The 22,135-nt window shown below is 40.6% G+C and overlaps 1 protein-coding gene across 3 annotated transcripts in view; it reads left to right on the top strand.

Moving 5' to 3' along the window:
* The window catches only part of LOC132815118 (transcription initiation factor TFIID subunit 4-like), a 137,437-nt gene that overhangs the window by 8,213 nt on the left and 107,089 nt on the right, over window positions 1-22,135 (top strand). For 2 of the 3 annotated variants that reach the window (XM_060823896.1, XM_060823899.1), the window contains exons 4-9: window positions 1,471-1,590; window positions 3,233-3,355; window positions 4,423-4,512; window positions 14,061-14,270; window positions 14,622-14,757; window positions 18,708-18,828. In XM_060823896.1, coding sequence (XP_060679879.1) covers window positions 1,471-1,590; window positions 3,233-3,355; window positions 4,423-4,512; window positions 14,061-14,270; window positions 14,622-14,757; window positions 18,708-18,828 — 800 coding nt within the window. The remainder of the gene's footprint in view (window positions 1-1,470; window positions 1,591-3,232; window positions 3,356-4,422; window positions 4,513-14,060; window positions 14,271-14,621; window positions 14,758-18,707; window positions 18,829-22,135) is intronic. The other variant, XM_060823898.1, reaches the window with a different exon arrangement.

The following is a 22,135-nucleotide window of genomic DNA, read 5'->3' as shown; positions in this document are numbered from 1 at the left end:
GGTATTGTAAACCAGTGGCTTTGTACCCACTGGCATCTTTCAGGATTTCTACACCGTCTTCAACTTGGGCTCTTGTGGTACAGCGTAGCATCCCTACTGCTGAGCTAGGAGCCTGGGTTCAAGTCCCACTTGCTCCTGGCGTGTGTAATTAGATCTCTGAATATGTTGATGCGAAGATATCTCTGATTGATATCTGATTTTAAGGTCCCACTTGGTGAGGGATTTCCAAGTGAAGCGATATCTCTTCGTCTCAGCCCCAAATGATCAGGCTCTCATCCTGAGATCACAATCCTGCTATCTGGATTCTCTAGCTAGAGGAATGGTGTCTCAAAACAAAAATATATGGTTTTATTTATATTTACATATGTTGATCTCAGTTTGAGTTTGGATTTTAATGACATATGGTGTTTGGCCTATTTGAGTGAGGAGGTTTAATAATTAATTAGGCTTTTTTTTTCAGAAGCATTATTTTAACCACTGTGCCAGGGAGGCAGATGATTGAAGGCCTTCACAGTGTTAATGAAAGTTGGTTTATACTGTAGGAGATGAAAAAACATGAAACTATTAGTTTAACAAAAACCAGCAAGTTTGTTTTCATAAATAATATTTCGAATTCAGTTTGAAGAAAACCTGACTGTGATCAGCTTTACCTGAAAAAAGGAGAATGTTCAGAGCAATTAAATAAAGGAAGAAGATACCTTAGTACAAGTCTTGTCATTTGTAAAAACTTCCAATGTTTGGAACTCTATTGGTTATTCAAAGACTGAAGTAGCCTGAGCTGTCAGATTTGAAGAGTCAGGGACTCTCAGGACAGGAACTGAACAGAAGCATTTAATTAAAGCATCCACATTTGATTTGGAAGTAACATTCTCTGGCTTTAATTAACTGTAAAATGATGTTGGAGAGCAGGTGGGATTTTACTTTTCTGCGTATTTGAAATTCTCCAAATTCATTCTCAGGATGAGGCTGTCACTGGCTCGGTCTGTTTTGATTGTCCATCCTTAATTACCCAGAGGGCAGTTCAGAGCCAGCTGCATTGTATTTAGCTTGGTTTGTTTCCTTTTCCTCTTTCTTTTTGCACAATAAACTTCAGTTTTATTGGTAAAGCTGTATCTGCGAACTGTGTGCTTATGTTTTAGTGAGACTTCCAGGTTAAATTAAGAATAAAGATGATGTGATCCATGAAGCTAGATTCCATTTGCTAAAACAGATCATAACAGTAACTAGCACCCTTTTAGGGAAGGAAATCTGCCATCCTTATCCTGTCTGTCTTCCATATCCATACTCGAATGTGGCGATTGGCTTCTTAAATGGATTTGCATTTCAACTGTGTTGCAGGGTACTTAGGATTGGACAGTAAATGATGTCTTGCCGACGAAGCCCACATCAATTGAAAGAATAAAGAAAAAGTAAATTGCATGATTTTGTGTTTGTACTAATGTTTAATTGTTGTATGTAACTGTTATTAAGCAACAGGCTGCAGGTGGAGCGATTATGCCAAAGACTGTATCAACGATTGTCCAAAAGCAAACATCGGCACCAGCAGACCGTTCCGTCAGTGTGCCTGTTGCGCAGACAACTGCTTCTCCGGTAAGGCTTACTGAATGAAGCTGAAATTAAAGGCATTCTTTCTTGGTGGCTGAAATGTTAAGAGATACGTTCATGTAGTGCTTTACATCCCCACCAGACATCTCAATATATTTTATACTCCGTTAACCACTTTTGGCATGGTGTCAGTATTGCAATTTTCCAGTCTGTACGCTGTAAACTCTACAGTGTGTCAGGCCACAATTTGTTTTGTGATGTTGATCGCGATATTAACATTGGCCAGAACATTCGGGAGAATTTTACTGCCTGTGTTCAGGAAAGGACCACGCAATCTTTTATATCCACCTGAATGTGCACTTAAATTGCACCTCCACTTCATAAGAAAGTTGGCACCTCTGATAGGCAGTGCTCCCTCAGTTGTGGGCATGACGGTTGAGCCTTGATTTAAATGCTCATGAAGCATGACTCAAAACCAGCGACTTGTGTTGTGAAGTGAGCCATGGCTGACATTAAGGTGGCTGAGTGAATTTTCTCACAGTGAGGTAAGTGCTGTAATAGCAGCTGAAACTGGATCTGCAGATCTCTTTCAGCTTCACCATCCTGTTTGCCCGTATTATCTCTTCTACTGATTCTGTCAGTCTGAGCATCGTGGTTTAAGCAATCTCAGTTCGCTTTGAGAAGGTTGTAAGTTCACAATCAGCTTGAGCACAGAAATTTAGGCTTGCAGCTTGGTGTATTACTGAAAGAGCTGCACAAATTGGAGGTGGTGTCATTCAACAAGAAAGTGTTTTGAATGTGAGTAGGGGTAAGTTCTCCCCAGTATCCTGTTCAATACGTCTATGATCAACGTCAATCATAAGAGAAGGAAAATCTGATTGCAATTGCATTGGTCTTAATGGGATCTTCCTACATGCAAATTGCCTGCCTCATTTTCTGCATCACAACAATGAATGTGCTTTATTAGGTGTAAGGTGCAATACTATTTTCTTTGGTCATGAAATTGGGATGTAAACAGCTATCCCATGTTTGTAGAGCTCCATAAACAGTCTAACATTTGATGTGATTCCACAATTGGACAACATTTGTTAATTTTTCCACACAAAAAGGATTATTTATCTGACAGCCAATTTAGGATTGTCAGTCAGAGTCTAGTCAGGATTATTATTCTTTGGTATTCGCATGTTTCTAAACTGACGAGGACACTTGGAGGCTTTCTTATTTGTAGTTTTCACCTATCGTCTCTTCAGTATCACCATGTCGGTGGTTTCAATATGTATCTCTTGTTATTTGGTAACCCGAGACATGGTAGTACTGTTCTGCAACCTTGCTTCCCAACAGGCCCTAACTGTTTCAAGCTCATGACCTTACTGACTCCTTTGCCAGAGGAAATGGTTCAGTTGTTGGGGATGCAGTGCAGACTCCAAGAATAGTACTGGGGCTAAAAGGGTTCAATTATGATAAAAGGCTATATTATATGCCTAGATTTGAGTCCTTTGCTAGTTGAAAATGGAGATGCAATCCCAATCCAATTGTTTAAGATGGTTTGAAGTGTGACTGGGCTGATACATAAACTATTTATTTTGCTAGAGTGATTCACATCAAGGGAGAGTGTGGCAGCTTATCAAATATTCTTACTTCAATTAGTCTTCATACTGTTTATACACCATTCTTTTTCTTTCTGTAGGAAACTTTGGAAAATGTGAAGAAATGCAAGAACTTCCTTGCAACATTAATTAAGCTGGCTTCCAGTGGCTCTCAGTCAGCACAAATGTCTAGTAACGTGAAGGCTTTAGTGCAGAAACTGTTGGTAAGGTTATTTTCATTTTGTCATTATAATTTTTTTGATAACCTTGCAAGTAATAAATGATAAGTAATCTGGATATTGCTTTAAAAGGAAGTTCTGCTGAAACTTCTAATGCACACAGGACAAATGCAAATTTCATAACATGGCTCACTTGTGCTTGAGAGATGACATGCATTCATACACGGGAACCCACTCTACTCATTCTCTCCAAGTTAAAGGGATATGGTTGAGCCTTACGCTATTTTTAACTATCTGAGACCTAGGACAGCCCATGGTTTCCTGTTGTTTGAGCTGTGCTTTTCAGTAGAGTAATCAGAATTGATTTGCTCTCCAGTCAGCTCTAAATTACTATTTTTTTTTTATTTGGAATGTGGGCATAGCACTTCTTGCCCATCCCGAATTAACTAGAACAATTGAGTCAACCACAGGCTAGGGGCATGGAGTTGAATGTAGGACAGGCCAGGTGTGGACGGCAGTTTTCTTCCCTAATGGAAATGAATAAACCAGTTGGGTTTTTCCAATAATCAACAGCGGACTCGTGGTCGTCATTAGACTCCTAATTCCTGATTTTTTAAAATTCAAATTCCACCTTTGGTGTGGTGGGATTTGAACCCAAGTCCCTGGAACACTTTTTTGAGTCTCTGGATTAACAGTCCAGTGATCGTATCACTAGGCCATTGCCTCCCCTTCCACAATGCTTTGTGGGCATTGCTGGAAAGTGTCAATATCTGCTGTCCGTCTCCAATTGCCCTGGAACTAGTTATGTGCATATATGTTGGTTTAGAAATTTGACTAGAGGCCCTTCAATCTAACTTTGTAAATTTATCATGTGGGAAGCTTATACAAACGTAACTTTCACAGAAGTTATTTCATTCTATATCAAACATACAGATAGACTTGTAAAATTTCTGGTCTGCTGCTTGGTCTCTGACTGACTTGTACTCCAGATCACCCCTTTCGGCATTCTTGTTAAAATGATGAATGGTTCTGAGCTAAGGTTTAGACAGCTAATTGTTTTATCCTCTTGAGATGTATGTTATAATTGTGGAATGCAATCTGTTTTCCTTCAGGACGGAAAGATGGAAGTAGAGGAATTCACAGAACAATTATATAAAGAGCTTAAGTCCTCACCACAGCCTTATCTTGTGCCTTTTCTCAAGGTAACCATTGCATTAATGACCTATCTGTGGTTTTTAAAGCTTGCAGCTATTCAGCTTTGTGGGTAGATTAAGAGGAACTGGCCTAACTTGTCCAGAAGAATTTGAGAAGTTTTGATATTCATATATTCAGAAGCATGATGGGTCTGGACCCATGGATAGAGAAGCTGTTCCCATCAGCAGAAGGGTCGCAAACCAAGTGACACTAATCAAAGGTGTTTGGCAAAATCAGGAATGGTGACGAGAGGAAAAGCTTTTTTTCCATGCAGTGAATGTTTAATATCTGAAATATGCTGCTGGAGAGTGTGGTAGAGAGAGAGATGGTGACAAAGTGGGGGTGTCCCTGAACCTGTAATCCAGAGCCGTGGAACCCATGGGTTCAACTCCCACAACACAAACTGTTAGAATTTGAATTAAATTGCTAAATCTGGAATATAAAGCTCATCTCAATAATTGTGACCAGGACAGCAGTTTTTGGGTTGTCCTGAAAATCTGTCCTAATCCACTCTAGCTGATGTGTGACTTCAGACCCACAGTAATGTGGTTAGTTCTTAACTGCTCTCTACCCTAGCAATCTCCTTGGTTCAAGGGAAATTTAGGCAAGGGCAAAAAATGCTGACATCCAGGTTCCATGAAAAATAAGACCAAAGAGAATGTAGATTCAGTTATGGTTTAATAACAGAGAATTAATCATTAAGGTAAGCTTGCAGAGCTGCAGGGAGGGAGGTGGTGTAGTACCAATCAGTTGGTCATTTCTTGTGTTGTACTCATTCTGCTTACACTAACACCTTTTGTGGTTCGAAAGCAGCTGCAGTTAAATATTAAAACAAAGCTTGGGATTTGGATTGCTGCTACCTGATATGGTGACAGATACCAATTTAATAATTGCTTTTGGCAGGTATTGGATACATACCACGAAGGGGAAAAGATAGCAGTGAGTGTAACTAAATGGGCTGCTCTTCATAAAAACCAGCACAGACATGATGAGTCAAATGGTCAACTCCTATTCCATGATTGGTCACCGTACAATGCACTGAAGTAATGTGAAATGTTTCCATGTGACTGTCTGGAAATGATTTGAGTTTCAAGGCGAGTGATATCATGGGACAAATTTGATAGACCACCTGTTAATCTATCGTCAAAATCATATGCTCTTTTTTTGATCAGTTCTAAGTCTCGCAGTGTTGATGCAGATTGAATTGTATGAATATCACCTAGAAAGGGGACGAAACGTTTGCAACAAAAACTCCCAGTTCGGCGAACAGAACCACAATGACGAGCACCCGAGCTACAAATCTTCTCACAAACTTTGAATATGCAAGAATGTTAACTTGCTCTGACTGTTATCGAACAGTCTTTTGCACATTAAGCATCCTTCATTTTGTTCTATATTTTCAGTCTTGAGTCCAGGCAAAGCCCAAAAACACTGCAATGAAGTTGCTTTTTTATTGGCCTCCCAAGAATCTATTAAGAATACTTTTTGCAAGCTGCCCTTCGGTTTGTCGATAATTTCTTGAGAGTAACTTTCTGAAACCTATCACTGAGTTAACTTACCTAGTTCCTGCTGAGAATTTTGAGCATTTGCTATTGCTGAGTCAGATTTCCAGCGTACATGGTGTTTTGCTTTTGAACAACGGTTTGCATTTTATAGACTTTAATGTAGTAAAATGCTTCAACAACATTTTGATGGTTTGTACTGCAAAGGTAGATTCTGAACCGCTGTAGAATATATTGGGACAGTTGACCAAAGCTTGGCTTGGTGGTAGGTTTTAGGAGGAGAGAGGTGGGGCGGTTTGTTGGCAGATTCCAGATATTGGATGCTAGGCAGCTGAAGGAACAGCCTCTGATGGTAGTAACAATTAAAATTGAATGCAAGAGGCCAGATTTAGAGACAGTTGTTAATACAAAGCAGATCATCTTGTTTTCCCATAGCATTAGCCTTTTTTCTGCTTCTCAAACATGTGCCGTCCTTTCTGTCAAGTGCTTTGATAGATTCTAAAATTGTTATCCGACACCACAGTGATTGTTCACCTGATCTATTCTGCTTGTCCATTTGATCTGATTGTCACATGCCTCCAAACTGAAGTTTTTATCAAGAATCCTTTTTCATAATGTTTTGCTCTCCTTACATTAAGGGGGACTTTTTAAAATGGAATGATCTTGTAAGTTCAGAGTTCGTAATGCCTTCTCCCTAAACATTGACAAATGCCAGTGTAAATAACAAAATACCACAAACTTGAATATTACAAACAATTTAACCAACCTATCATAAACTGCAAGTAATGTTTTCCCTCTTGTCACGTTTCACCATTAAAACTTCTGTGTTGGCAACTTGACAACTGTCATGCTTCACTGGTGTAGCGTGCTAGAAGTAGTGTCCTCCTGCTCCTGAAGTTGTCGCAACAGTTAATTTTTAAAAAAAATAAAATTATGCACAATTTCTAACCTCCCATGTCTTTTTTTAGAACCAAGTTGACATAGCTTGTAAGTAAATATGCTCGTTTATAGGTAAACAATGATGACCTTCAGCATATGATTCTACCAAATAAAGCACCTAACCACATTATAAATTCTCCCTCGTCCATAAACATGAAAAAATATGGGTATTATGTGTGAAGGGGAAACCTGTGATCTATGTACATGGAATACTCTGAGATGGTACTTTTACTGATTCGACTGCTGCTTCTTAGTCTTCCTCCAGATGCTTACTGGAGGCACAGTTCTCACTTATGAAAGGTCTCTTACCTGTTAACTAAATGTCACAGCTTATAGCAGCTACTGTTGGGAAGATTCTTGATTTTCTTGGCTTAAAGTAGGGAAAACTCGTGAGCAGGTCGAGATCTGAGGTCTTCTTTTGTACATAGGTACCTGAACAGCTTGAGGGCTGTTCAATGGCACGGTTATTGCCAAGCAGAAGGCCTTTGTAGTCATTAGTCCACGTCTGTAGTCAGCTACTTCCTGTGGCTGTGTCTCTGTTTGAACACACACTTCGCTCCATTTTGTTTACTTCTTATTGGTGAATCAGCAGCTTTGTAACCATCGCTTAGAATGAGTGCCATGTTGACTGTATGTTTCAAAAACAAGTATCCTTCATTCTTTTTTTCTTTATTCATTCGTGGGATGAGAGCATTGCTGGCTAGGCCAGCAGTTATTGCCCATCCCTAATTGCCCAGAGGGCAGTTAAGAATCAACCACATTGCTGTGGGTCTGGAGTCACGTGTAGACCAGGTAAAGATGGCAGTTTCCTTCCCTAAAGGACATTAGTGAACCAGATAGGTGTTTCCAACAATCACAATGGGTTCATGGTCACTATTAGATTCCTAATTCTAGACTTTTGATTAATTCAAATTCCACCACCTGCCACAGTGGGATTCTCACCTGGGTCCCTGGATCAACAGTCCAGCGATAATACCACTAGGCCATCGAAATGAAAGCCATTCTTTTTCTGTTCAGTCATAATCAAGCACAGAAAAATAAAAATACATAGCCTTTACGTGACCCCCACGTACAGCTGAGTGTGGTGATTGGAATTTAAAAGTCCAACTTGCTTTGAGCTTCAAGTCCCAACTTTCCTGAAAGTTAGTTTAGTTTGTTAGTGGTGGATTCACTTTCATTCAGTTTCTGCCGTTTCCTGTGATGTCGTGCTTGTACATGTGCAGGTCCTTGCTTAAAAGTTTGTACTTTGCTTGTATATTCTTCATATTTTTAAATAATTGTACAGTGTGGACCCCGGGATAGTAAACACACAGCTCCGAGATTCCACTATTTTGTCTGGTTAATTACTGATTGCTGGAAAATTATCTGGCTTATTCATACTGGTTGCTATGAACTGGAATCCAAGGAAAAAGTTCCTGTAATATCACTTCTTACCTCATGACATTCAGCAATTTTCTTTTGTTGTTCTTTAAAACCAGGCATCAGAATGTCATTAAAGTTTTCACTGTTGTTGGAATTCAATGGAGCAAAGCACTGGAAATCAAGCCTTGCTATTCACCCGAGTCAACACAAAGGTTAAAGATTTTCAAAGGTGTGCAAGGTTCCTCAGTTTAATTCCTAGTTGAGTGAAAGCATGAAGATTTCTATGCTGAATAAGAATCACTATTTATTACAACTAATTAGATTCTAGCCATAGGTGAAGAGCTAAGAAAGCTTAACATTTTTAATTTGGTTCACAAATTTTAATTTCTTTTTACCTTCCATTCTCCCATTGAATTTGATCATTGTCTAATTCTTCTCCAGCAAGAGGAATTCTTGCCTTCTACTTTTCTATTCCCCTTCAAATACTATTTACCTTTTGAGTACTACTGCTATGCCTTTTGCCATAGGTGCTCATTTTTTTTGTATTTAATTTTCATTTTAATTCCCTTTAAGTGCCATTCATATTTTCTTCCTAGCTTGATGCTCCAATGCCTTGCTAGAGTTGGAAAGCTGAGTTTCCAACTCTTTATTTCTTGGGAAGTTTGTCTTCAGCAAGCCAACATTTATTCCCTACTTGAGTTTACCTTGAACTTGAGTGACTCATTCAGCCACTTCCGAGGAAAGGTTTAATGGTTTTGCTGTGGGCCTGCAGTCACACGAAGACAAGACTGGATGAGAGCAGCAAATCATCTTTCCCTAAAAGACATTAATGATACAGATGAGGTTTCGCAACAATCAACAATGAGTGTGTGCTCGCTGTTAGTCTGGTTTCAATTCCAGATATTATTGAACTCGATTTCGATTATCTCCTGTAATGATTATATTGTCTTTCATTGTTCATCACACCAAAATACATCTTGTTGGTTGCATGTCTTGGAGATTTGTTTTATTTTCAGTTTGGCATACTAATGGTAGGATATAAACCAGACTGCTGATGACTAGGGGGGCAATGCTGTAGCTAATGAAGTTAATTCACCCTCTTGATGTGAATATTTATGCCAAGGTTGGAGGTTATTGCCCTGGGAAAGGGAGATGAGCAACTGACATGAGTCACTGCAGGCTTTGTTTTTGGATGCACCTGAATAGTTAGCTAAAGGAGATTGCTGGAACAGTTGTCGTTTGAAGAACAATCTGATGGCTTCATGGTTGCTTTTGAGGTGGAAGGAGGAGCAATGAAAACTAAATTCAAGTTTGTTTAACTCAATGTCGGGGTTTGACCATCTTAACCGTGCTATTAGTTCAAGAGAGTCATTGCTAATCTGTGAATACTTGGGTGGGTAGGGGTTCAACCATCAGAGGGGAGTGGAGGAGGTCATGATGTTGGAAGGACTAGCTGAGAGAGAGAGAGACACAGACTGGGGAAGTGCATTCCACTGACTGACCACCCTACATTTCTATCTTAAATGGGATACTCCTTTATTTTAAAATTCTGCTAATCTAGACTACTCCCTGGAGGGAAATTCCTCTCGGCGCCCACCCTGTCAGACCCCCTCCCAATGTTATATGTTTCAATATGATCATCTGTCTATCTAAACTCCAATCAGTTTCGACCCAACCTCCTCAACCTTTGGTCTTTGCTTACTTTTTGTTCCAAATGAATAGTGTCTCAGTTCCTATTCAGTGGCAGTAGAGAGCACTCTTTCCACAGCTCACTGAGAAAAGTCATTGGTACAAATCCAGCATTACAGCATGTTAACAGCGAGTATTTTTTTGCTGTAGCTTGAGTGAGTTCTTTACCGTTCCTGGATACTGTTTTTTGGTGCAGGCTATCTACTTAAATCTGTAGGTGTGAAAATGAAGAATTGAAAAAAAAAATCTCTAACATTGCATCTCCTTTAGAAACATTATCGAAATATGAAAATTTGATTAGGAGAGATAAGAAATGTAAAAGAAGGTAATTAGTGTCTATATTTTTAGCGTTGACTCACTCTACATGTGTAGCTTTTACTAAATGTTGTTAATCCTTCCTTTAAATTTTTTGGAATGTTTTTGGGAAACTTATCCAGATAGGGCCAGAGTGGCAGGAAAAGTTCATTCAGCCTCTTGAATCTGTTCCACATGAGCTGAGTTCGTGGATATTCTGTATCTGAACTCTGCGTTTACTCACGAAGAGCATTAAAGCCTAGGCCCACAAGATCTATTGCTCTGATTTAAGATTAATTGAACTGGCATCTATTTTCTTTTGTGGGGGTGAGATCTTCATCCTTACTATTCTTTGCAAGAGGTGTATCCTAGCTCTAGTCTTGAGTGAGAGGGTTCTCATTATATTGTTGTCGCATTGACCTACGTTCTCCTACAATGGTTATGTGTCTGCTGTATCAAGTGTGTACAGGAATTTGGAACAGGAGTGGGTCATTTGCGCTCCCAAGCTTTCTTGTCATTCTGAGAGATTCTGGGTTATCTGACTGTGGCCATAATTCCATTTTCCTATCTTCCACATAACCCTTGATTCCCTTGTCAATCCAAAATCCAGCCTAACTTGTCCTCAAATGATCCAGCCTCCATAGCTGTATGGAGAAGAAATTTCCACTGACTGATCTCCCCATCTCCCTCTTAAATGGAATAGCCTTGATTTTAAATTGTGCTCTTCAGTTCCAGACTGACTCTTGGGGGGAAAACCCACCTTGGAATCTCCCCTGTCAATCCCCCTCAGAGTTGCAAGTTTCAATATGATCATCTCATTCTTCTATGCTCTAATGTAGGCCCAACCTTTGTTCAGAAGATAATTCCTTCTGCCCAGAAATCATTTGAATAAAATTTTTCTGAACTGCTAATAATTCCTTTCGAAAACTGGGAAAGAAATCTCAATAGAATCACCCAGTAAAGGTTCTACACTTTTGGAATATAAAGTTTCTGGTCTTATATTTTAATCCTTTTAGGTCTGGTTACCTTCTCGCAATGGACTTGACTAGCAGATGACCTCATATTTATAAAGATGGGATGGCACAGTGATTCACTGGTTAGCACTGCTGCCTCACAGTATCAAGGACCTGGATTCGATTCCAGACTCTGGTGACTTTGTGTGGAGTTTACACATTCTCCCTGTGTCCGTGTGGGTTTCCTCCGGGTGCTCTGGTTTCCTCTCTCAGCTCAAGAACGTGCAGGTTAGGCGAACTGACCATGCTAAATTGTCGATAGTGTCCAGGGATATGTAGGTTAGGTGCATTAGTCAGGGGTAGATAGAGGATAATAGAGGAATGCTTCTGGGTGGGATACTCTTTGGAGAGTCGGTGTGGACTTGCTGGACTAGGAATTCTATGAATTTGCATTTGTAGTGCAGTCACTGTTTAAGCATTGGCCAGCTATTGCACAGCAACATTCACTAACAACAAATGGCTTAACATCGACCTGATTGGGGCCTTAACGGTTGTGTTTCTTGTGAAGTAGATGTCGCTGCAAGGCAATTGTTTATTGCCCATTTGTAATTGCCCTTGAAAGTTGCTACTTGAACTGCTGCAATCAGTACAGCGAGGATATCTGCACAGTGCTGTTAATGAAGAAAGGATTTTGGCTCTGCAACAGTGAGGAGGGCTTGGTTTGAAGGAAAGGTGGTCCCATACATCTCGTGCCCTTGTTTAAGTGGTAGAGGTCTCAGGCTTGGAATGTCCTATTAAGCCCATGACCTCTACTATTTGGAAAGACACTGGCACCAGGTACATAGGACTGCCTTTTCTTCAAACTTTTCTTCTGTAAATAGCTGTTCTCCAATGTTGCTAGGCCAAAATCCATCCTTCATAACACTGTACAAATATCCTGACTGCCTTGGGGAATTGCTGCAGAGCATTTTGTAGGTGATACGCTGTACTGTTGCTGCATGTTGATGATGAGTGCGAGTTGAAGGTGCCAGATGTTCTGCCAATGAAAAGGGCTGCTTTTTTCTGAGTGTCATGTATTTTGAGTATTGTTGGCATTGCTGTCATCGGGGTATGTGCCTTGTAGATCACATGACAGTTTAGATTTGGGACATTGATATCCCTGTTTGCTAATGTGGCGTGACTAGGGTTATTAAATGTAAAATAGTTATTTAATAAATCCAGTCAGAATTTGGAAGAAACCTCATTGCTGAGTAAAATGAATAAGAAACTTGTTCCTCTGTGAAGTAGTTAACTCAAGCGCCGTGAGTATATTTTCAAAAAAAAAATAAGCGACGGGCAGAAAGGGTAGAACACTTGGTTTCTTGTTGCTGTGTAAACTACTTAGAAGTTGTTGCTGGGCATTTTGCCTCAGATCCCTGAGTGTTTCTTTTTCAATCATGTGTTCCGTTCTACTTCTGGAAGTTAGTATTGAACCTGTGTCCACCACCCTTCGAGACACCATGTCCCAGGTGGTTGGAACTTTGTTTGCTGTCCCTTTCCAAAGAGAATTGGATAAATACTTGTTTTGTGAAAAATGACAGGGTTCACTTGACATGTCAGCGAGCTCTTTCGAACAGCCAGCACAATCCCAGTGGGCTTGACATCCTGCCGTAGTACGGTCTGAATGTAATTGTACAGAAAATGTGCAAATGGCAGGTGATGTGGTAGTAAATGTCACAGGACTAGTAATATAGAACTGTCGGCTAATGTTCTGGAAGAATAAGTTTGAACTCCACCAAAGCAGATGTGAAAATATTGCATTCAACTTTAAGGAAGGGAATTAAAAGCATTAATTGTGACCATGAAACCCTGTCAATTGGCTTAAATATCAGTTTGGGTCAGTAATATCCTTTTATAGTGAAGGGCATTCTTACCTGATCTGACTTGCATTTAACCACAGCAGTCTGGTTGTCTTCTATCTGCCACCTGGAATGACCCCAACAAGCCACTCAGTCGAAGAACAGTTAGGGATGGACAGTAGCTTGCCATTGGTGCCCACATGCTATGCCATATCACCATGCTAAAAGTAAGAGGATGTCTTGTAAAACAGAGAATTCAGGATGAACAGACTGCTGTGAATGTAGATATTGCAATCCTACCTCAAGCAGCAGTTAAGGTGACTGGTGAAGATGCATTCTGAGGCAGTTGGATCAGTACAGGAAGGAAAAAAGGAATAGAAGGATATATCGGTGAGGTGAAATGCAATGGTTGGAGAAGGCCTGTGTGGAACAGCAACATTGGCCTTCCTCCTTTTTGGTCTTGAATGACTTAACTGGAAGCTGTTTCAGAAGTGGACTCTTCCAGATATTCCACCTCAATCCAGCTCAGCGTTTACTTAGGGAAGCAGCACCCACCAACAAGATTTCTGGCCTTGAGATCTGGTGCTTTTTGCCAGGTGAGGCTCCCACCTTTTACCTTTGTTTAATTGTAGTGTTGGAGTAGTGGATGTGAAGGTGTTAGAAAGCTGTAATAAAATTTTTAAAAAACACTGGCAATGAGCTGCTCCATCTGCCATCTCAAAGTCATTGTGTTTGGTCATCTTATTGAACAATATGAGTAACCATGAAGTTTCTATATTTGTAAAGATGTGGGAAGTTGGTTCAGTTCCTCTGATGTGGATGAAGAGAGGATACTTTAAAGATTCTTCAAAGAAGATAATTTAATTTAAAACAAGTTCTTTCAGCATTGTAATTCTTGGGTCACTCTAAAGATTCTGTAATGGTTCCTGTTTAAATAAAGCAATTTCTGAACAGGTTTGTGATTTACAATTTTCCCCAGCGAAGTTTACCAGACTTGCGGAAGTTGATGCCGAATTCTCAGGCTTTCATTCAACAGTGCCTACAGAAACCTGCAACTCCAGCTGCTCCCATTGCGGCTTCGTCTGGAGGGTCAAAACAAGTCAGCACAGGGCAGGCATCAAAGAGTATCACAGTAATGAGTGCTTCACAGCCGGCCAAAGTCTTACAGACTCTGCCATCGTCACAGATGGTAAGGAACGACCACAATACAGTCACATGTGAATACCATTTACTGTTGGAATTTTTGTGATGTTAGTTTTTCTGACTGAGAAAGTGGCTTCTTCTGTCATGTGATGCTATCCTTTTGTGTAGTAATTTGAGACTTTTAGTTTTTTCACAAGTGTACTGTCCAGCAAAACATGAACTCGTGAAGAAATGTACTTTCATTTGTGAAAAGAAATGATTATCGAGGGACTATTCTGTTCCTATATCGTTTTTACAAGATTTAAACAGCAGAGTTTTATTGAAAAAGAAATTTTCTGTACAGCAGTCCGACCAGATTTGACTACGAGCTAATTGCTGTGATTTGCTTCATTTGCAGGTTGTCCAACAGTCTGGAGTAGTAATAAAGTCACAAGCAAGCCCCCTGCCAAAGACCCAGACAGTGACTTTGCAAAAACCCCCAAACCATATCATTGTCCCCGTATCTCAAAATCAGGCCAAAGAAACTAAAGCAGGTAAGGAGGGAATAAAATGAAGGCTAATTGGTTGTTCCATGATTAAATGGCCCTTTAAAACAAGGTGGTAAAGGTTGAGGTGGGAGTCTGAGCTTTTCACCCCCTACATCCCAGTTGAGGGATTGGTTAGCTCAGATGGCTGGATATCCTGCTTGTGATGCAGAGTGGTGCAAACAGTATGTGCTCAGCTGAGGTTACCATGAGAACTCTGCTCTGCTTGATCTGTGGTGACCCTCAGGTTAAACCCCCACCAGTTGTGTCTAATAGAAGAGCAATCTTCTGGTCTGGCAGGACTAGGGTAACTTTATCTTTGCATCCCAACTGAACTCCAAAACAGTATCAAATAGCCAGAACCCTGACAGCTTTACTCATTTACTTACTTGAAAGTTATAGTCCAGCAAGTTTATTTGGAAGCACTAGCTTTTTGAGTGCTGCTCCTTCACAGCTACCAGATGAAGGAATGGCACTTCGAAAGCTGATGCACCCAGATAAACCTGTTGGTTTATAACTTGCTCTTGTGAGGCGTTTAACTTTGTCCACCCCATTCCGACACCAGCTCCTGCACATCATATCCTAAACTAACTGATTCTAAGTGTCCTTTCAGTGATCTTATAAAACAACAGGTCCAGCTATTTCTTCAGTACTTTGATAATCCTTTAGAAATGAGACCATCAAGATAATAATTATAGTGACTTTGTAATGATTAAAGTGTTACATCCCAATGAGATTGCTTCACTTGCTTTCTGAGGAGTTGAGCGAATGCAGAGGAAATTTAGTGGATCAGTTTGAGGTGAATGATTATCATTGCAAGCTTGCATAAGGATTTATTCCCTTGTTCGTTAGTGTCTTTTGGATCCTGAAATTGCAAGAACAAAAGTCACATGACAAGGTTTTGGCTCAACCTGAAATTCATTAAATTTGTTAAACCATCAAAGCCATTGTCCGAAACCCTTTATGATTTGAGTGTAACTTAGTCGCTGAGATGGCTGGTCGTTACTTGTGTTGACACAAACCCACATCTGGAGGAGCCAAGTCCCTGCTCTCCTTACTGACTGCAGTGACCATTACTTCAGATACACCACCTGCAAGTTCTCCTTCAAGCCACTCACCACCTTGACTTGGAAATATGTCACCATTCTTTGTGTCCCTGGGTAAAAATCCTGGGACTCCCTTCTCCTGTGGCATTGTGGGTTGACCTATGGCATATGAACTGCAGCAGTTCAAGAAGGCAGCTCACCCTTACTTTCTTGACAGCAGCTAGGGACAGGCAAGAAGTGGCTCAGTGGTTAGCACTGCTGCCTCGCAGTGCCAGAGGCCCGCGTTCAATTCTACCCTTGGGCAACTGTGTTTATCTGGGGTTTGTACATTTTCCCCATGTCTGTGTGGGTTTCATCCCACCCCAGTCCAGAGATGTGCAGATTAGCTGGATTGGCCATGGTAAATTGCCCATAGTGTGCAGGCTAGCTGGATTAGCCAGAAGGAATGCAGGGTTACAGTGATGGGATGGGGAGGGGCTGGTGGTGGTGTCTGGGTGAGTTGCTCTTCGGAGAGCCGGTGTGGACTCAATGGGCCAAATGGCCTATTTCCACACGTTGGGATTTCATGAAAAGGAAAATCAATGCTGATCACTCATTGCATATTTTTCTTCTTGTCTCTGTTACTTCTCTTGCTAATTGTCTTGCATCTGTGACCTTTTTAGTTTTTTGACCTTCCACCATTGGAAACAATTTCACCTTATCATTTTTTCCAGATCACTCAAGATTGTGCATACCCCTCTTAAATCTCTCAACCTTCTCTCCATGAAAATAGTTCCAATCTCCAATCCACCTATGTAACTAATAATGATTCTTTTGAAAATGATTGTCATATTGAGAAGGTGGCTTTAAAATGAAGCTCTGATGCAGTCCCTTATTTTATTATGAGAGGGCAAAAGCAAAGAAATTATGCTGAATCTTCCTAAAGTACTGTTTTGGCTGTAATTGGTGTACTGATCCATTTCAGGGAACCACACTGCCGGAAGTAATGCAAAAAGAGTCATCCTGGACTCAACATTAACTTTCTTTCTCTCTCCACTGATGCTGCTAGAACTGCTGAGTTTCTCCAGCACTTAGTTTTTATTTCTGATATCCAGCATCTGCAGTATTTTGCTTTTGATTTTGCAATCAAGCTATTTAATAGAATGTAAAATATTGTTCATGATGTTACAACATGGTGAGCTCTGACAAATAAAAGCTAATTATCTTTATTTATTCATTTTTTGGGATGTGGGTGCGGCTGGATGGCCAGCATTTCTGCCCGTCCCTAGTTGCCCTTGAGAAGATAGTGGTGAGCTGTCACCTTGAACCTCTGCAGTCCACCTACTGAGAGTTAACCCACAATGCCCTCCAATGAGGAAATTCCAAGATTTTGACCCAGTGACACAGAAGGAATGGTGATCTATTTCCAAGTCAGGGTGTGAGACGCTTAGAGGGGAACCTGCGGTTGACATTTTGATGTATCTACTGTCTTTGTCCTTCTAGGTGGAAGTGCTCCTGGGTTTGGAAGGTGCAGTCTGAGGAGCTTTGAATTTCTGCAGTGCATCTTGTAGATGGTATACACTGTAGCTAGATACTGTCCAGATCTTTTATTTGCACCTGAGCTGCTTCAGTAGCTGAGTCGTCGTGAATGGTGCTGAACATTATGCAAGCATCAGCTAACACCCTGACCTCTGTCCTGATGGAGGGAAGGTCTTTGAAGCAGATGAAGATGGTTGGGCTTAGGGCACTATCCTGAGGAAATTATTCATGTTGCTACTTTGGTGCATTTCCACACCATCTCCAGCATTTCACCACGTTTGTCCTGTTTTGTTCTGGTCCTAGCCTATTGATTAGCACTGTAATCTGTGAGTGAAAGGTTGTGGATTCAAATCCTGCACCAAATACTTGAGTACAGGATTGAAGTCAGTTCTCCCAGTGTGAGTACTGAGGAAATGCTACCATGTTGAAGGCACTAACCTTTTGCTAAGATTAAACTGAGCTCCTCACTCATACCAAGAAGTTCTTCTCCCCTAAATCCGTGTAAAGACCCAGTGTCTCTTGCTTAAGCTTTCAACAGTGTTGAGCACCTTGGTTGTTTGCTATTTCTATAATATTCATGTTTGCAATTCACTGCTGTTTCCTATGATACAATCCTGAAAGTCTAGGTTCAAGTCCCACCTATGCAGGAGCTAGGAGCAGCCAATTCAGCCCATCATGCCAGCTCTGGCATTCATCCTGATTGTGGCTGATCTCATCTTGATCTTAAGTCCATTGTTCTGCCCACTCTCCACAGCCCCTCAGTCAATGACTCCTTCAAAATATGTCTATCTCCTCCTCAAAGTTTCGCAATGACCTGATGTTTATTGCGCTCTGGTAGTACATCCCACAAATTCAGTCTTACAACGCAGAAATAGACCCTTCGGTCCAATTCACCCATGCTGACCAAGTTTCCTAAACGAAACTAGTCCCACTTGTCTGCGTTTTGCCCATCGATGTACCCGTCAAAATGTCTTTTCAATGTTGTAACTGTACCTGCAGCTACCATTTCCTCTGACAGTTCATTCCACCACCCTGCTGTGTGGAAAAAATTGCTCCTTTGTTATCTTTTAAATGTTTCTGCTCTCACCTTAAATCTATGCTCCCTAGCTTTGAACTCCCCACCCTAGATATTCATCTTATCTATGCCCGTCACGATTTTATAAACCTGACCCTGCGAGAGAAGTAATTCATCCCCATCTCAGTTTTAAATAGTCTCACTCTAGATGGCCTCTTAAGAAGAAACCTCAGAAGTTCAGGATATCATGTTTTCTCTATAAAGTGCGAAGATATACAAGCAAAGAAATGGGCCGAGAATTTATCTGGCATAAGTTCTGTTTCAGAACTGTTATCTGCTTAAAACAGCAAACAATAATAAACTTTCCTTTCTGTAATCAGGTGCTGCAACATTGGTCACAAAAGTAACGCTCTCTCAAGTTAACAAAAATCCAACGAATGTTCTAATACGAGCCTCGCCTGGTCAAATACTAAAAAAAGAAGCTGGAGGCACAACGTTCAGGTAATTGAAATGTCTGGGCAAAAACTGAGAGTGAGTCGCATGCAATAACCATTTTTGTATGGCGAAGCATGTATGTTGGATCTACACTTTTAATTTCACACAATTAATTGTGCAGCAAGGCAGAATGGGTCTCCGCCGGTACCACATGACCATTGTCTAAGTGTAGCAAGTATCTGTGAATGCTTTTGTGATGATGTGAATTCATGTCCCAGGGATTACATCAAAAGTTAGACAAACTTTGAATGTCAAAGTTTAATCTAGACTTTAGAATTCTCCGAATTATAGTTCATAGGCACCAGACAAGATTGCCTTTAAACTCTTGACTGTGCTGATGTCAACCTCGTGATTCATTTAAAAATGACCACACAGCAAATTTGAGTCAAGACTTTGTAAAGCTATGTTTGAACATCCCAGTCAATAACGTGTAAACATGCAAGAATAGGAAATTAAGGAATCATGTTTTCTCCAGTCCGTCTTGAGTACCTAGAGTGACAAGGCTCAAATGGTGTGGGCACAACCTCTATTTTTCTACTTTACACCCCAGCAATCTTCAGCTTCATAGTTAGCATCAGAGGATTGTGGGTTCAGGTAGCTGGGGCACCACACTGCTGCCAGGGACCCCGGTTCAATCCTTACCTCAGAGGGGACAGTCTATGTGGAGTTTCTACATTCTCTGTGTCTGTATGGGTTTCCTCCCACAATTAGGTGAATTGGCCATTCTAAATTGCCCATAGTGTTAGGTGCATTAGTCAGGGGTAAATATATAGGGTAGGGGAATGGGTCTGGATGGGTTACTCTTCGGAGGGTAAGTGTGGATGTATTGGGCCGAAGGGCCTGTTTCCACACTGTAGGTCATCTAATCTAAGGTGTACTCCGGAGACTTCAGCACAGAACAAAAGTGTTATGGTCCCAACTGATGGTTTTTACTGGGCAAGTTGGATCCCATGCTGATGTCATAGATCAGCTTTTGATTTTTTTTTATCGAGAAGATCTTTTAGTGAAACAACAGCATGCAATATTGCAGATTTGGCTTTTAACAACAAAATACAAGTTTAATACTCAAAAGAAGAGATGCTACTTGCGCTTGTAATGATTTTGACACACATGGCAAAAGACAATATTTGATCTGTCCCAACAGCACCCATTTACAGTATTCAAACTCCAGAGTGTCCCCTTCTCTAATACATCTGCAGAGTTTGACTTAACTTTTTTTAAATTCCTGATCTTGAGAGTTTAATGGTCTGTCACAAAGCTAGTCCCTTTTTGTAATCTAAAAGCTGTTCCTTGGCTCAAGGAGTCTCTGTTCGTGATTTTTTTTTCAGTAAGGTAATAAACCAGGCTGGGCTCCGATCGGTCTGGTTTGGTACAGAGATGAAACGGATTTTGAGGCCTTCTGTTTATATGTAAACAGATGAGACTTCAGGCCAAAGTGGGCGTGTAAAAAGAAAGGGCCGTAGTCAGCTCTCTAGCTGAGCTGAGCAGTTTTAGTTCAGTCTTGAACTGGTTGGAAGTTTAACTGGGAGCTGTGTGGAAACTCTCTCACTCTGTCTTTCTGTCCTTCAACTTCAACCTGTAAGCATGTGTTCCGTTTATACTTAGTTTTAAAGGGAGTTTGCTTATTGGGACTGTTGTGTATATTTGGAACAGCATATTTAAGTCTAGTTGGGTTGACTGAGTTCTTCATTCATTCTGTTCTTTGTGTTTCATTGTGTAGTTTTGTTAAAAGTTGTCTGTTTTAAAATCTAGTAGTCAACCTAGCTAACTTAATCCAGGTAATTTTCACTGTACACTTAAGCAAAACAAATTGCAAAGTTTTGGTATGAGCTGCCTGCTTAAGAATGTTCGAGTGGTCTGGTTTAGTCCATTAAAAGCCTGTTTCCTTCAGTTTTTACACAACTCCGCTTCAATTTTCTTTTCTTGGAATAAACCCTTCAGGGTTCTAGCCAAACACTTCTGATCTGGAACTTTCAAACTAAATCTATTACAGTAAGGCAATCTATATCGTAACAGTTCTAAACCACTTCCTTCCTTCGGGTGAAACTGATTTACACATTTTAAAATGCACCAGGACTTCTGTGACTGTGGTCAATATGTTTTCCAACTTATGGCTGTTTTCCCTAAACAAAGTTAGAAGAATCCTGAATTTTTCTGAAAGCCTAACACACTTAACTGTTTACTCTAATAAAGCAAAATACTACAGAAGCTTAATCTGAAATAATAAAGGCCAGCGATACTCAGCAAGTCTGGCAGCGTCAGTAGAAAAAGACATAGTTAAAATTTTGAATTCAGTGTGACTCTTCAGAGCTCTGTTCATATCAGACTGAATGTAAACTCTCTTTCTGTCCATTGATGCCACTATACCTGCTGATTTTTCTCCAGCACTTTGCTTCAATTTTACTATTTGCCTCCTTTACTGGAGAAAACTCTACCAATGCAAAGGCATTCCAAAATGCACTCTAGGAACTTATTCTCTCAGTTTATGTTTAAAACAGAAAGCTTCAGCCAGACTGACAAGTTAATCATTACACTCGTTCATACGCAGAACAGAATACCACTAGTTCAAAATCCAAACTCAAACATTAAAATATATATTAGTTGATCATAAACCTTGCATCCTAGCTGATGGTATGACCACGCTCCTGGGAGTGCTGCCTCATCAATTATACTATTTTTCCAGTGAAACTTTAAACCAAAGCCCCATCTGGTGCCTTGACTGGATGTTTCAAGAGTATTTCCAAGTAGAGCTAGGGAGTTATCCCAGGTAATAAAAGTTAACTACTGCAGATGTCAGAAATCTGAAATGCAGAATACTGGAAGCACTGAAGAAGAGCCATATTGGACACAATGTTAACTTTGTTTTAGTGTTAACAGATGCTACCAAATCTTCTTGGTTCCTCTCGCGTTCTGTTTGTTTTTGAGTTATCCCAAATGTTCATGGTCTGCATTTACCAACATCACTAAATTTAGGGGCAGCACAGTGGCTCAGTGGTTAACACTGCTGCTTCACAGTGCCAGAGACCCAGGTTCAATTCCAGCCTCAGGTGACTGTCTGTCTGTGTGGAGTTTGCACATTCTCCCCGTTTCTGTGTGGGTTTTCTCCAGGTGCTCTGGTTTCCTCCCACAATTCAAAGATGTGCACGTTAAGTGAATTGGCCATGCTAAATTGCCCATAGTGTTGAGTGCATTAGTCAGGGGTGAATGTGGTGGGATGAGTCTGGGCAGGTTGCTCTTCAGTGTGGACTTGTTGGGCCGAAGGGCCTGTTTCCACACTTTTTAGGGAATCTAATCTAATCTAAAGCGTGTCCAA

The sequence above is a fragment of the Hemiscyllium ocellatum genome, chromosome 4, assembly GCF_020745735.1.
Source record: "Hemiscyllium ocellatum isolate sHemOce1 chromosome 4, sHemOce1.pat.X.cur, whole genome shotgun sequence".
NCBI classification, from domain to species: Eukaryota; Metazoa; Chordata; class Chondrichthyes; order Orectolobiformes; family Hemiscylliidae; genus Hemiscyllium; species Hemiscyllium ocellatum.
The sequence above is the reverse complement of the archived record's forward strand: the minus strand, read 5'-3'. Positions and strand labels throughout refer to the sequence as shown.